General features: G+C 38.6%; 1 protein-coding gene across 2 annotated transcripts in view; it reads left to right on the top strand.

Annotated features, from left to right (window-relative positions):
• Positions 1 to 13,739, top strand: part of SEC11A (SEC11 homolog A, signal peptidase complex subunit) — a 49,508-nt gene extending 35,769 nt beyond the window's left edge. Inside the window, exons 4-7 of one of the 2 annotated variants that reach the window (XR_002823071.1) lie at positions 6,679 to 6,798; positions 7,699 to 7,830; positions 12,942 to 12,999; positions 13,208 to 13,245. Coding sequence is in view for 1 of the 2 variants with exons in the window: in XM_004370658.2 (XP_004370715.1) it covers positions 6,679 to 6,798; positions 12,942 to 12,999; positions 13,208 to 13,258 (229 nt within the window). In the remaining variant the exon portion in view is untranslated. Of the gene's footprint in view, positions 1 to 6,678; positions 6,799 to 7,698; positions 7,831 to 12,941; positions 13,000 to 13,207 lie in introns of both variants that reach the window. The other variant, XM_004370658.2, reaches the window with a different exon arrangement.
• The last annotated feature ends 3,173 nt before the right edge of the window (positions 13,740 to 16,912 follow it).

The following is a 16,912-nucleotide window of genomic DNA, read 5'->3' as shown; positions in this document are numbered from 1 at the left end:
TTATTGTACTTCAGGTGAAGGTTTACAGAACAAATAGTTTCTCATTAAACAGTAGTACACATATTGTTTATGACATTGGTTAACAACCCCACGACATGCCAACCCTCTCCCTTCTTGACCTTTTTTTTTTTATGGTGAAAATATACATAGCCAAAGATACACCATTTCAAAAATTTCTATATGCACAGTTCAGTGACATCAACTATGCTCTTCCAATTGTGCTGCTATTCTCACTTTAGGTGAAGGTTTACAAAACAAAATAGTTTCTCATTAAACAGTACACATGTTGCCCTATGACAGTGGTTAACAACCTCACTACACAGCAACACTGTCCTTACTCAACCTTGCGTTCCCTGTCACCAGCTTTCCTCTCCCCTTCTGCCTTCTAGCCCTTGTCCCTGGACTGCTGTGCCTCATTAGTGGGACTTAGTTTCTTATCTGGAATATAAAGAGGGTCAGCAAGATGAACTATAAAATTTCTTTGATTTCTAAGCCTATGATCCCCTATCCAGGCACATATTCCTCATTCCATCCCTTCCAACTTTGTAGTCTTTCTAGTTAGGAAGACTTTCAGAGGGAGGGAAAGAAGAAAATGAAAGAAAAGGGAGGTGTCCTAGGGAACGTGTAGGGGAGGGGGTAGTGAAACAGGGGGAGTGACTTAGGTTCTTCCCTATGAGGAAGCCCTAAATAAGTATTGTCTTAATCTTAACACCCTCTAAAGTAGTTTATTTTCTCCACCTAAAGAAGAGGGAAACTGTCAACCATTGTTTTTTGAAAATCTCTGTAAGTATTCCAGTTTAGAAGAATTCTTTCTTTTTTGATACCCTAATGCTTTTTTTTTTTCTTCAGACTTCAGTATATGTTTTAAAATTATAATTTTAAAATGGCATTCTAAGGTTTATTGGCTGGGAAGGATAATTTCTAAATTTTTAGAATTTGTTTTCGAATTTAGAGGTTAATTCAGTAGAGATAATGTTCTTCAGATTCTCCAAGTGGATTTGTGGTGTTGTGAGCAAAATGGTACCAACCTTCCCCTGAACTTATTAGAGAAAATCAAATTAAATTAAGCCCAGGCCCTGCTTTGGCTAGAGCAGAAGTCCTCTATTTTCACATGTGGTCCTTTGACATTGAGTGAGGTTCATAGAATTTTATTTCAAAATAGCATATCTTCTTTCAAGGGAGGTTCATTGACAGATATTATATGAATTTCAGATTTCTTAAATTTTTTAAATAATTTTTAACAGAATTCTGAAGATTTTAAATTGTATGTTACCTGTAATGTTGGATTTTTGGTAATTTATTTTAGACTTTTGAGATGCCTCCAACTTACAGGCCTGTTTAGATAGCACACCCTATTAATATTCAGAAGTTTCTAATTTCCTTTCTCTTTAGGAGAGAATGAGTTACCTGGTTGGAATTATCAATTGGTTTAATAATATTACATTGTTCTTAAATATGGGGCCAAATGACAACAAAACTAGATTAAGTTTTTGTAGTAAATGTATAACTTCTGAATGTTTTCAGGCTGATTTTTGCATTGTTATTCATTTCTTTGGTCTCAGCCTCATTTTTAAGAAATAAAATCCTGAGCTTTAAGAAGACTCTCAGAGGTAGGAATTGTTAAACTGACACTTCTCTTTTGTTTCTTTCTTGCTTTCCTTCTCTATCCTCTTCTTACATAATATGCCTTTATAAGTTTGTAAATACCATATAAAGCTTTTGTTTTTGTTTATTGAATAGCCATTTGTGGATATTTTTATTCCATGTGTATCCTCACACATGATGCTGTGTAGAATTGGAAAATAACCCACCCCCCCCAAAAAAAACAACCTCAAAACAGTCATATGTGATCCTACCATGAAGAGATAATGTTAAAAATTTGGGTCATTCTCTTTCTGTTTTATAAACACACATTTTTTTCCCATACAACACTTGGATCTACTCAATACTGTTTTATAAGATAATTATTTCATGAACATATGGAAATATATATCTGGTATTGCCACATATGGGAGGAATCCCAGAACTAAAAGGCTTGGCAAGTACTGCTTACTGTTATGGTAATGAGCCTATGAATTTGAATCTGTCCTTTCTTTGTGCCCAGCCCAGTCATTTGCCCACTCCTAGCTATTCTTCAGATGAGCCTAGTTATGTGTACTAAATTATCTGACTAGGTAATAGAAAGGGCACATAATTCAGGGTTTGTTTCTATTTTACTGCTAAGCTCAGGCAAAATTCTATTGTCAGACACATTAAGAGATTTCCAGTGTTTGGGGACAGTATAGTAAATTGGTAGAAAGTGGTTAGCTTTTTTTTTTTTTTAAAGACTCACCATAGAATGTCCCAGACAAAGTGGGAGAAAAATGTAGAACAACATTCAAATTCACAAAAAAGAAGACCAGATTTACTGGCCTAACAGACTGGAGGAACCCCCAAGACTGTGGCCCCCAGACACCCTGCTAACTCAGAACTGAAGCTACTCCCAAAATCCACCTTTCAGCCAAAGATTAGACAGGGCCTATAAAACAAACAGTAACACAAATGAGGAATGTGCTTCTTAGTTCAGTCAACTATATGAGACCAAATGGGCAACACCTGCCCAAAAGCAAAGACGAGAAGGCAAGAAGAGACAGAAAAACTGGACAAATGGACACGGGGAACCTAGGGTGGAAAGGGGGAGAGTGCTGATACCTTGCGGGGATTGCAACCAATGTCACAAAACAAATTGTGTATAGATTTTTGAATGAGAAACTAATTTGCTCTGTAAACTTTCACGTAAATGACAATAAAAAAAAAAAACTCACCACCTCCTGCATTTATTATAGTTACTTGGCTGCACAGTGGTTAAAGCACTCGGCTGCTAACCAGAAGGTCAGCAGTTTGAACCCACCAGCCACTCTGAGGGAGAAAGATGTGGTAGTCTGCTTCTATAAAGATTTATGGCCTTGGAAGCCCTAGATAGGGTTGCTATGAGTCGGAATCGACTCGATGGTGGTGGCTTTGGTTTTTTGGCTTATATTTTTAATTAAGAAAAAAATAAGGAATTATTGTACATGATGGCTATGAGATATTTGCGCAACATTATATGTACCATGGCAAAAAGTAAGAAATCTCTTCTTTGAGTCCTCCTTCCTCCTTACCTATTCTCTTGTTTTCCATTTTCTTCCAAAATAGGTGAGTTAGGAAAGAGCTAAGAGATAGTGAAGGCTGTTCATTTTTTAATTTAAAAGGTAAGATTGCTTTTAAATGTTTTCAGCTGACTTAATTCTCTTGGATAGCACCTCACACCAAAAAAAAAAAAAAAAAAAACCCAAACCCATTGCCATCAAGTTGATTCTGACTCATAATGACCCTATAGGACAGAATAGAACTGCCCCATAAGGTTTCCAAGGATTGGCTGGTGGATTAAAACTGCTGACCTTTTGGTTAGCATTCGAGCTTTTAAACACTGTGCCACCAGGGCTCCAGCACCTCCTATTAGCCTGTTAATCTGCTGTTCTTAATAATGACATTATTTTCTACATTTAAACTCTATCTTATTTTGTAGCTCAGTCTGATAAGTGTTTAGTAAGTTCAGCCTGCAGGAGGAGTTATAGTTTGATGATGCTGAACGCTGGCATGAAGTATTTGGAAGGAGAAATTTCGCCATTAGGGTGCCTTCCTCCTTAGCTTTGTGTTTCCCACACATAACAGACAAATACATTATTCTGTGCCCATTTGGCTTTTTGAGTCTTATTTTTTTCTTATCTATAAAGTGGTTATTTCCTCCCTCCGAACACTATACGTCACAGTGTTATGATGGATGAATTAGATTTTAAGTGCGTCAAGCTTCTTGGAGGTAGATAATAATAAATATTTGGCACCTGTGCTAGCAAAAGAAAAGTCCTGTATAAATGAGTTTTCAGTCAGTATTTTGGACCTATGAGGTGTGAAGTGCTAGAGTAGGTCTTAATAGCAGGTCTAATAAGAGCTGGTTGCCACTAGAGAGTATTTGTTCCACTGTGATAGAGGAAAGAGACCTATGCTTTTTCGAAAAGCTATAGTGGTCTGTCCTAGTTACATCTGAGAGAGGGGGAAATTGGGTGTGTTTGTTGGCAAATCACGTCTTTGGGAAGCATCCCTTCTCCCCTCCCTTCCCCTTTCCTACCTTCCCCTCCTCTCCCCTCCGCTCCTCTTCCCTTCCCTTGGGAGTTTCCCATCTCCCAGTTTTTTTCTCCTCATATGTGATTTTGCTTTTCTGTATCTGTAGGGTTGATGTTATTTTTATGGTTAAATTGAATCTTCCTTCCTGCTGCTCCTGAAATTCACTCTTGTAGCTAGCCCCTCTTGGCATCTGCCTTCTTTTACCCTCCAGGATTTTTCAGATATTCTTTCACTTACTTTGAGTTGTCAGCTATAGATTATTTTTCTCTGTATATATTTGCATTTTTCTAACTGGAATCTCATTTTTAATGTGACTGTTTCACTTAACTGTCTTTGGTGTTTGCAACACCTCCCAATTTAGTTTCATCTGCACATTTAACGTCTACTAAGCCAGTTTCTGACTTGGAATCTAAGTGAATATTAGTAGAAATCTGAAACTAATTGTCTTCTTTCTCACATAGTGGTTAACCCAGACTCACTTGAATTAAGTTTAAACTAGTCTTCATAAACTGTAAAATACACTTTGCTTTCAGTTAAAATTACTAGAAACCTCATGGTTCTTTAGTAGAATTAAACCAGTAGTTCTCTAGTCAAGCAAGATATTGTTCCTATAAACCCTGACATGTCTGAAGAATTGAGGGTTTTATTTTTACTAAACTTCTTTGCCTGATATAATAGCAATACACGTTTGTTGGAGAAAAAATTAGAAGATACAGGTAAGCTAAAGAAAGCCATAGACAACCACTGTTTATACCTTGGTTAATGTTATTTTAGATCTTGTTTAATATCTGTTTTTGGCTTTTATTTTATTTTTTAAATTTGGAGAATTTCTTACATTCACAGAAGTAGACAGAAGAGTATAATGAACTCCCATGTACCTATCACCCTGTTCCACCAATTACAGTGAAACCTGCAAGAGCTGGCACTTGACAGGACTGCCTTGTTTTTCCTGGCCATGCAAGTTTTCCACCGTTGACAGGGTGCAGTCTTACCACTTTTCTATTGCTCTCTATTAGTGGAAAATACAGTGAAACCTGTGAGAGCCAGAACTCGGTGGGACTGCCTTGTTTTTCTGAGTCTCGTAAGTTTTCCACCTTTGACAGGATACAGTCTTACCACTTTTCTATTGCTTGTTTTAGTGGAAAATATTTGAGTTTTTCTTCTCTGACAGGTTTCTGCCTTACACAGATTCCAGCTTTCACAGGTTTTACTGTGGTAATCTATGGCCAGTTCTGCCCATCCACACTCCTGCTTCTTTCCCCTCTGTTTTGAATCAAATCCTAGACATCGTATGTCATCTGTAAATATTTCCATAAGTGCCTACAAAACATAATCACAGATTTTTTTAAACATAACTGCAATTAGCATGGTTACACCTGAAAAAAATGAACAGTGATTCCTTCATTAAATTTCCAGTATTGGCTCAAATTCCCAATTGTGTCATATCTTTAACAGTTTGAATCCAAATCCAAATAAGGTCCTTTGATACAATTGGTTGATATGGTTTTAAAGTCTCTTTTATTTAATCTATAGGTTCCTTCTTCAGTTTTCTTTTTTCCGTGCAATTTACTGCTTGAAGAAACTCAGTCATTCTGTAATTTCCCACAGTCTGTACTTTGCCAGTTACATCCTGTGGTAGTGTAACATGTTCCTTTGCTCTCTCTGTATTTCCAGAAAATTGGTAGTTTGTATTTTAATGTAAAAAATGAGATTATATTGTGTGTGCTATTTGATGATCTTTTCTTCACTAAATAAAATTTATATGATGAATACAGCCCTGGGTGGTGCAGATAGTTTGCACTTGACTCCTAACCTAAAGACTGGCAGTTCACACCCACCCAGTGGTGCCGCAGAGGAAAGGCCTTGTAGATCAGCTTCCATAAAGGTTACAGACAAGAAAATCCTGTGGAGCAGTTCTACTCTGTAGTACACATGGGGTCGCCATGAGTTGGAATTGACTCGGCGGCAACGGGTTTGGTTTGGTTTGGGTGTGATGAGTATCTTTCAATGTCATTTCTTTTTAGGTATAACCATGCTGATTGCAGTTATGTTAAAAAAAAAAACAAAACAGTGATTATATTTTTTAGGTATTTATAGAAACATTTACAGATGACATATGATGTCTAGGATTTGATTTAAAATAGAAGGGAAAGAGGAGTGTGGATGGGGCAGAACTGGCCATAGATTAATAATTGTTGGGACTGGGTGATAGGTACGTGGGAGCTCATTATACTGTTCTACTTTTGTGAATGTTAGAAATTTTCCATTTAAAAAATAAAATAAAAGCAGTAAATTATTTTTAATGCTTGCATAGTATTTCAACTCCTTAATGTTGGACTTTCAGTTTGTTTTCAGTCTTTCTCTACTATAAGCAACACAGCATGAACATCCTTTTAGCTAAATAATTATTTCGATATTAGGGATGGTGATAAAATACTACAGTGCCACAGGAGTTTTTGGTTAACAAGAGCAAATTTTGTGCTTTCAAATAGCGTGAAGGTATTTGATAAATTGGGTTTCCCTTACTCTTTTAAGGCAAAATGGACATATCAAGTTTTTGACCAAAGGAGATAATAATGCAGTTGATGACCGAGGCCTCTATAAACAAGGACAACATTGGCTAGAAAAAAAAGATGTTGTGGGAAGAGCAAGGGGGTAAGTATAGAGGGGAACATCTCTTTAAGTTTTTTTTATGTCACTTAAAACATGGCCTTCTCAGTTTCATTGTCTGATCAGACACATTGCTTACAGTGGTTTTATTTCAGTTCCACCAAATCTCCATTGTAGTCTTTGAATAAGTATACTTCTTGAAATGCATCTAAAACCTCAGTTATACTACTCCAGAGGGGAGGAACTGGGGTACCGTCAAAGCATAGAATATTCGTGGTGCGATGATGAATTGAGTGTGGCAGTTTTTAAAATTCATGTTTATTGAGTAGATTCAAGAAATGTTATTGGGCACTTCACACGTACTCTACTTTCTACACCATGTGAGGCTCTGGGGATCCAGCACAATATTCATCCTGCTTTGCGAAACTTACATTTCTGAAAGATTTACTGAGTCAGCACCTTAAAATGTTCATCTAAATTAAGTTTATCATGTTAACTTATTCCATACTGTTTTATTTCTAGTCTTAAAATTGATGTGGTCAAATTAAATTAAAAAATTATATTTAGCCTGTTTATTTCAGATTTTGTCAGGAGAACAGATCGGTGTAAGACAGGAATTGTCAGTTACTGATGTGAGGAAGTATGGGATTGTTACTACCTTAATGTTACTAATACTGCTAATAATAACTCATGTTTATTAGGGCTTCCTATGTGCCAGAGACTATCATTCTAAGTGTTTTATAAATATGACTTCATTTTAACCTCAGAACTACCCTAACATTCCCATTCTACAGATGAGGAAAACCAAATGAGTTATGTTACTTATCTAAGGTCGCACTGTTAATAAGTGACTATATGTCTCCAGAGCCTGCCCTTTTAGCTGTCACATCAGAATTACTGGCATAGCATTTCTGAAGTGGGTAACTGTTGTTTCTCACTATTTAGATGCCACATGGCACTCTTAGGACTACCAGCACATCTGTTCCTCCTGGCCTAGAACAGACAGTGTGGATACAGAGGTATTACAGTAGGGAACGAACAGGCCACCACACTGAGCAACTCTGCTCCTGTACAGAAGTAAGTGTGAGTTATTAAGTCAAAGCTGCCTCAGTTACAGTGTGAAAGCTGCTCAGTTTGGGGCCATAGAGATCACACCAGAACAAGCACCCGTGGGTTTTGCCTCCCCTGCAAAGCTGTTTTTTTGTGCATATTCCCAGTTCTGGAGAACATCTTTTCCTGTGATGGAGATAAACATACTTTTATAGTCCAAATTAAATCATCAGTGCCCTGGGTCCCAAAATACTGCTAAAGTGGTTATTCAAACTCATCAACCTCTTTGAGTCATTTTGTTTTTCTTTTAACTGTAAAAGTACAGATTTAGGTGGAAACATAAGGAAATACAAATCATCACAAAGCAAAATCACTTTTCTCCTCCCCCTCCATAAATATTTACTGTTAACTTTTTGGTTTATATTCCTTTAACCTTTGTTTATATACACAGAAAAAGAAGCAGATATTGATATACACATATACATACATGTATGTACATAAACACATTTTGTATATGGGGAGAGAATGGTCACACTGTTTTATAACCTTTTTTAACCAAAAAATTATTAGTATCTTTACAAATCAATAAATTTATCTCCATATCCTCATTTTCAAAGCTGTATACTATTGTACTATATGGATAGACCATACTTTTATTTAGCCAGTTTCCTGTTGTTAGAGCTTCTGATTGTTTCCAGTTTTTTCTGTTGTAAACAATGCTACAGTGAACATCCGTGTTACATGTACCTCAGTATCTCTGCACAATCTTTTCTTCACAGTGAATTCCCAGAAGTGGAATTGCTGGTGGAAGGTATGCACATTTTAAGGCTTTTGATAAAGCTTGCCTTACTGTTTTATGTATACTCCTACCAGCACAACAGGGTCCCTTTATTTGGGTCTTGATTCCTAAGTGTTTAATACAGGTCTGTCTGCTCAGTTTGGTTCCTTGGTTGGGTAAAACATACATTATCATACAAAAGGTTAGAGGAGATGTACTTTTGCTCCAGTAACTTGTCTTTCTCAAGGATTTCTGAAAAATTCCAAACTATATACAATACTATTTCTAAAATCCCAACATTGAAAATAGACATTTTTTGTGGTTTTTAATAAAAATATATAACTTGGTACTCTCTGAATTGAGTAACATTCCATGAAGTGTAAAACACCTGGGACATGAACAGTAGGAGCACAGAATCTTAACTGTACAAATCCATTTACCTTGACTCACGTTGGGACATATCACCCTCTTTTATGGAAATGGTGTTTATAAAGCACTTAGCTGATAATTTTTTAAGTCAGACTATACCCAAGCCTTGAGGATAGTCACAGGCAAGTCTGTGACTGTGGTACAGATGTCCTTATGTATTTTTTAAAATGTGTTTTCAAACAGCTGCACACTAAAAAAATTCATATTGAGGACTAAGGCCCTCAGTAAAGAGAATTTTTAAAAGTTTTTTAAATTCACATATATTGAGATAAAATACACCATTCTAAAATGTACAATCCAGTGGTTTTTAGTATATTCACAGCTTCGTGTAATCATCACTAATTCCAGAACATTTTCATCACCCCAATTTCCCTCCCGTCTCCAGCCCCAGGCAACCACTAATCTATTTTCTGTTTTGTTGTTGTTAGGTGCCATTGAGTCGATTTCAACTCATAGCAACCCCATCTGACAAAGTAGAACTGCGCCATAGGGTTTTCTTGGCTGTAATCTTTACAGAAGCAGATCACCAGGTTTTTCTCCTGTTAAGCTGCTGGGTGGGTTCGAACTGCCAACCTTTTGGTTAGCAGCTGAGCACTTAACCATTGTGCCACCAGGGCTTTTTTCTGTCTATCCAGATTTGCCTATTCTGGACATTTCATATAATGGAATCCTACAATATGTGGCCTTTTGTGTCTGGTTTCTTTCATTTAGCATAATGTTTTCAAGGTTCATTCGTGTTGTAGCCTGCAATAAGAACAATTTTAGAAAATGAAACTCATCCTAAACCAATAAAACATTTAACAGAGGTGATTCTTTCTAAATCCAGGAAGTTGAAAAACACAAGAGGACCTGTTAGGCAAAGGAAGAGAGCATCTGGCAAAAAATTGGGAAATAGAGAAATACTGACAATGAAAAGAAGAATAAAAATATAAGGAAGCAGAGTAACTGAGCTCTCTGTGCACTGAAATCCATTTTATCAATAAGGCTTTTAAAACATACCATTTATTTCACTTGAAACCGATTGTTCTGGGATAGAAACAGAATGATCCTATTTTGATCACTGCATGTTCACCTATTAAGTCGGCTTCTGGGGTCCATACTTCCCAGATATAGATTCCTTTTAACACCTGACAGAATTGTGCTGGGGTCTCCTCTGAAATTATGTGGCCATCTTTTCTTTACTGTTCTTTTGGCCTCTTGCTTAATGACTTCTATTCATTTTCTCCCAAAACACCAGCCGCTAGTCCTTCTTCTTGAGACTACTTCCTCGACAGCAACTTGGGTCCCAAGAACTCCAGGGAAACGTATTTTACCATAGTCTACTTTCTGGATGCTAACCTGGCACAGGCTGGTGTTGGAGCTGGCTTTGTGGGCAGCATTTATCTTACCGAGTTTACACCTCGGTCTGCTTATTAGGAAGTCTGCTTTAGCATATGAGTTTATCTGAGCAGAGTAGGAGCAAAGTGCAACCAATTTGAATTTAAGATGACTGATGATAGCAGCATTACGCACTGGATTATCAATGCCACGCTATCTCTGTCCATGAAGGGAAGCTGTGGTACAGATAATGAAATCTTTTGTTTGACTGGGACTTCATATTCTTGCAGCCTTAGGTTTTGCTCATATTACTACTAAAGATCAATCAGCTTTCCTTTCACTTCGAGTGGGCAAGGAAAAGCCAACCTTAAAACAACATGTTTCTGTAGGTAACTCATAAGTAGACTATGTGGTCATTGGCAGCCAAAGGTTATGGTTCTTTGGGCACAGATATCATTGCATAGAGAAAACAAAGAAAGTCCCTATCCATGAAAATGGCTGCTGTGGGTCCTCAGAGCAGAACCAGCCATGTGATATGCTTAATAGAAATCACAGATGCTTCTATAGCTCTTAATCTGCATTTTACTGGGAGGCATTTGCCAGACAAAAATGTTTCATGTTCTTAAATAAGATGCTTTACTTTCCCGGAAGGCCATTGCCTTTATAAAGGTGTTGAAAATGAGATGAAAGAAATAACAGAGTTATTGCATTAAAAAGAGAAAGGGAAATAACATATATATCAGATAACCTCTATCTGCCCTCCGAGAGCTTAGCTATGCCAGCTTGTAATGACTGTTACTTTTGAACTCTTGGAGATCCCTGGGGTTGAGACTGAAACATGGGCCCTAAAGGGGTATTGTTTGTCACGGCATGCCTCTCCCATGCATCTCCCACCCTGGAACTGTGCTTCTTGAACTTGAGTGTGCAGCAGCATCACCTGGGCCCCACCTCCCAGAATTCCCCAGCTTAGTAAATCTGGGGATAGAGGAATCTGCATTTTCACCAAGCTGTCCCAAGTGATTCTGAAAAAGGAGTCCAGGTTTTAAGAAACACTAACTTATGAAATGGGAATTTAGGGGTGGAGGGAGAGAGAGAGAGAGACAGGCCTGGGTAGTGCTGCCAGAAGGGAGAGAGGTAGGGAAGGGTGAGAACAGGAAATAGGAAGTAAGGGGAGTTCTTAAAAGGAAGTGAAATGTACCAAAGACAAAATTTCTATTTTTCAAGTTTGCCGAAGGCTTAGATGGTGGAGGTGCTATGTGGGAGGTACCTGCTGTTTGTGCTGCCTTTGGCATGGTGCAGAAGTTGTGGATGCCCTGAATAAAGCTATCTGGGCTATTTTAAAGTCTGCAGAGATCAGCCTCCACTTCAGCCCGACCTCCCTTTCTAGGGCAGGCTCTAGCCTAGTACGGTGTCACGCCGTTCTCTTTAGAGTCCAGCAACAGAAGAGACAGAAAGAGAAGGAGTTGTACATTTGCTAACCGCCGTTTCCTCCCACATCAATGGTACCCGCTAGTTTTCTCTCTCCCCCTGAATTCTTAGAATATGGAAAAGTCTTTTGCATTGGGGGGAGAACTGAAGCCCTGGGAGAAAATGAGATCCCCAAGGGAAGGATAAAAGAGGAGACCCAGGCATTCAGTTAGCCAGTATTTCCTGGATGCCTACTATGTGCAAAGCACTATGTGTGGTCTTGAGGAAACAGTGGGGAACAAGACTGACAGACAAAACAAAAAACAATCATTTTTAAGCCCTTATAGAGCTTACAGTCTAGCAGGAGAGACAAAGACTAAACAGCTAATTGTACAACTAATTAAAATTGTGATAAGAGCTTCAAAGGACACATACTGGATGCTGTGAGATTGTTTAACAAGTCGTCTTACCTAGTTTGGGGAGACAGACTTTAGGGGCAAGAGGAAGGAAACAGCCAGGAAGAGAAACAAACTTGGCAGTACCCAAAGAAGGAGACAGAGAACCTGTTTTGTGCTGTGTTACAGAAACCAGGGAGAAAGGGATTTCAAGAGCAAGGATGTGGTAGAGATGTATAGGAAGATGCAGGCTAAGACTGGTCTGCTGCATATGGTGATTAAAAATTCTAGAAAAAGTTTCAGGATTAAGACAGCCAAAACCATATTCCAAGTAGTTAAAAAATGAGAGGGTGGTGAAATGTTAAGTACCATAATAGAGTTCTTACCTTCACTTTTTGGGCACTTAGCCTGAAGTACCTTGTAGTGTTCTGGCTGTTTGCCTTGTTTCCCCAACTAGATTGACAGCTCCCTGAAGGTTATGACAACAGACCCAGCTCCTAGCACTGTATCAGCCTGTAGTATTAGCCTCACCAGCTAGAGGTCTCAGACCTCAGATGCGGTACTGGTTCTGGTGCACAGAAGCCGTGTACCTTGGGCATGATCATCTGTTTCCTCATCTTCACGACAGTGATATTCCTAACTTTCCCATCATATGGTCTGTTAAAAGGATCAAATATGACATTACAGTATATGCCAGTGGGCTTTGTGAACTGAAAATTAGTATTCTATGGAAGTGATTGAGAATGTTCAGTAAATGATAGTGTCTACTTAAGAAGTTCTGTGATACCATTTTTTGTTTTGTTTTGTTTTAGATTTGTTCCTTACATTGGAATTGTGACGATCCTTATGAATGACTATCCTAAATTTAAGGTAAGAGCTCATACTATATGTTTCATTAAAAATACGATCTTTTGCTTAATTTTGGAAACTATTCAATAGATTACAGTTAAAAGATGAGAGAATAATTGGATAGTTCAATAATATATCCTGGTCACAAAGTTCAGTTTATTAATTAACTCTTGGGACTAGTGAACTTTTAAGAGCTACTCTGACTTGTGATTCTGTGTTTATTTTCTAGTATGCAGTCCTCTTTTTACTGGGTTTATTTGTGCTGGTCCATCGAGAGTAAGAAGTCTACCTTGCTGTTCCTGAGAAGATGCTGTACTTTTTGTTACTGAATGTTTGGAGTAGATATTGGTCTGTGATTGGTGGAATGGAGAACACACATTTGGGTGCTTCTTGGGAGCGCAGTTTGCGTTAGTTTATGTTTCCACGCCAGAGTATGTGTGGGTGGGTACACGTGCACCGTGGAGTGCACTCAAGGGACTTTGAATCACAGAATTTCATATGTTGTCATTGTCACACTTTCACATTTTTGTACATCAGTGAATTTTTTATATTAAAAAGTTTAGCCAAAGCCCCCAGTGTTTGTATTTTGAAGCCAAGCTTCACTTCTGAAGTGCCTCCAGAGTTCTGTAAATGAAAATGCAGCTCTGCGCGAGCTTGAAGCTGCCACTCCCCCTTATAATGGGAATGGCCTATTCTGAGGTGGTCATAAGTCTTAACTTTTCAAAATTTTGAATAAAAGACTTTGCACATTGAACCCCTTATCCCTGACTGTGTTTGTCGGGACAGCTTCTGAAATGTGCCTTTCTGTGCTGGTTCCTAGTACCCCTTGGGGATATACTGGGCTTTGGTGTGAACAGTCCTTCAGCTAAGAAGGTTGCCTTCATATTAACAAATCTTTTTTTGTTTGTTTTGTTTTTGTTTTTGTAAAGCAAAAGTAGCCACTGACGTTCATAGGCAATCTCTTAGTCATAAAATTGATTCTTCACTAGGGTGTGACTCAGATGTGTATAAACCCCATTAGTGTTGCTGGGAAGTTCAGAAAATCTCACTTTGCTGTACACACACATAACGCTTTCTATGCTTGAGACATTCTCAGCCTTTCCTGCACGATGGCAGCGTGTGTTAGCATCTGGAGGAGGCACGACAAGGAGCTAGAGGGCAAGCATTTTACTTGTTTTCTTTAAACTAATGTCCCTGAGCCTGCTCTCTTAAGTGCTTGGCTTTGCTTTTCCCTAACACAGACCTAAAAGGAAGAAGGCAAAGCAGAAAGTAGTGAATGCAAAGGCCAGTTGTGTGCTGTTGTTGTTCTTTTAATATCGAGGCAGTTAGGGAAACGAGTGTAGGGCAAGCCAGTGTGTTTTAAGCACAACATACCCTTCATCTATATTACTGTATTAATGTGAAATCCCAAGGTAAACAAAGTGTTCTCAGTTGAGGTAAATGAACAGTTTCTATTATTTGTTCAACTGAGGTGGAAATCAGTCCATACTGTAATGCTAATGGAATGAGAATAGGGGCGACTGAACTTCTGAGGGCCTCCCCTTGTAGAGAATAGTGCCATCCTAAATCCATTAACTAGCCGTCCGACTTTGGATGTGGGCCGTTAATGGTCTCAACAGAGTACGAGCTTGGCAAATCACTGCTAACAAGTGCTTCTTTGAACCTGTCTGTGAGGCTTATGTAGTACTTTTATTTTCTTGTGAGGCAAGGAGAGTGCTGGAACAGCCCCGTGTGTGTGGAACGGCAGAAAATTGCTACTTCATTTTTTCCCCTCCTAATCACTTGCAAAGGATAAGGTTAACGCTCAGCAAGTCAGTGTATTGACTGATTTTGTAGCAACGTTTCTAGGATGACTAGGGGAGTAGTATGCTGTGCTGGCCGGGCTGAGAACTCATGGTCTTCAGTGATCCTAGTTTGCTAGGAATCCTTGCCAGGCATTGGGGGGAAAACATTAATATTTTCACACCTATTTTTGTGAAAGTATTATTTTTCCTTCTTTGCTGGACACTCTAGTTGCAAGCAACAGCTAAATTTCCCTGAAGAATTTATCAAATAATTTTGAAAGATGTGAACTGCTCTATTAGCTCAAATTAAAAAGCATTGTTTGTGGGAAGAGGTATTTCCAGTTTTAATGTTTTCTAGTTTGATGCTAAAATAGAAAACTTAAAACTGAGATATTTTATTAGTAAATATAATGTATTTGAAAAGCTCTTTGAAAATGTAAGAAATACCAGAAAGGTTCAAGTTGATGCTTTATGGAATGATAACCTCTTTGGGGTTTGGCAGGGTGAGTGGGAAATTGGGAGGTCTTAATTACTGTGAGTGAAGGGAATGGAAGAAGAGTGTGAGAACTGATGACGCATTAAATGAGAGTTTGGTAACAGGATTATCTCTTGGCTATTACTCACCCACTCTTCTTACTCCAGCAATTAACTCCCTTCATGATTTTTCCAAACACCTGTTTGCAGTTCTAGTCCATGTCTCTTGGTTCCCACTGAACACTTCTACTTCATTGCCCCCATCTTTAAATTCAAGTTCATGATGATTTCCCCAAACTTCCCCTCCAGATTTCACATTTTCTATGAAGCAGTATTTGCCCAGATTTTTCATTCTCCTACCATGTCTAGTCAGTTACCAAGTCCTACATTTATTATTCCATTCTCATTGCCATTACCTAGATCCAGAAGTACATATTCAATACTGGCCTGTTGTTTGGGTGACCATACGTCCCAGTTTGCCTGTAATGTGCTAGTCTATGCCTATTTTAGGTCAGTTAGATAGATAGATACATGCTGTCAAGTCGACTTTGACTCATGGCAAAGATAGACCGGCACAATAGCCACAACAATGGACTTCAACGTGGATGAAACAGAACAAAATAGTACCTAGTCCTGCATCTTTCTAATGATTGCCAACATGTTCAAGTCCATTGTTACAGCTGTTGTGCCAATCCGTGTCACCGAGAGTCTCCTTCACCCTCACTGGACCTCTGCTTCACCAAACATGACGTCCTCCTCTAGCGATTGATTCCTCCTGATGATGTGTCCAAAGCAAGCGAGTCAGTGTTCTTCTGTGAGCCATAAGGTTTTCACTGGCTAATTTTTGGGACTAGATCACCAGGCCTTTCTTCCTAGTCTGTGTTAGTCTGGAAGGCCCGCTGAAATCTGTCCACCATTGGTAATCCTGTTGTATTTGAAATACTCATGGCATAACTTCCAGTATCATAACAACACTCAAGCTACCATAGTACAACACACTGACAGATGGGTGGTGATTAGATCAATTACCATCTGTTAGTTATATTTAGTGTCTCTTTCACTTTCAGCAGTGACTCTTGTTTGGACCATAAATTTTGTGTTCACCCTACCCTTTTATCTATATGTGACGTTCAGACTGAATTCGGCTAGAGTTAGGCAACCTCGTGCCATGCTGCTGGGTGTTTTCACTTTTATTTCCTCACGCTCTCTTTTCTGCTTGTCTGAGTCTCCTCTTCTTCACAAAACAATTGTTCTTCCTCTGTCACTCATCGTTTTCAGCCTTATGTTGTTTGTCTAAACTTGTGGATATGGCTTCAAGCTCCCCAGCCAGATTGTAAGCTCCTTCAGGGCAGAGACTCATTTTACAGACACTCTACTAAATGTTCGGTATAACCAGTGCATTGGATCCAGAGGCAGTAACTTAGGCTAGCCTTGTTGTTGTTATTCTGGGGTACAGCATATGAATCATCAAAGCGATTTGTACTTTTCTGTTATTTAGTAAGTATGTTATCTTGGGCTTGTCAAATTTGAATCTAAAACTTTTATCGCTCTGTGGTTCCATTTTAGTTGCATGAGCCCCTCCCAGATTTTCTTATGTTGATCCTGTTTTTGTGTGTGTGTGTGTGTCTTTGGACTCTTCCTCTGTTCTATCTCTTGATGTGAGATGTACTGGCTTT

The sequence above is a fragment of the Trichechus manatus genome, unplaced genomic scaffold, assembly GCF_000243295.1.
Source record: "Trichechus manatus latirostris isolate Lorelei unplaced genomic scaffold, TriManLat1.0 scaffold00009, whole genome shotgun sequence".
Taxonomy (NCBI): domain Eukaryota; kingdom Metazoa; phylum Chordata; class Mammalia; order Sirenia; family Trichechidae; genus Trichechus; species Trichechus manatus.
Note: the sequence above shows the minus strand (reverse complement) of the source record. Positions and strands in the feature narration are given on the sequence as shown.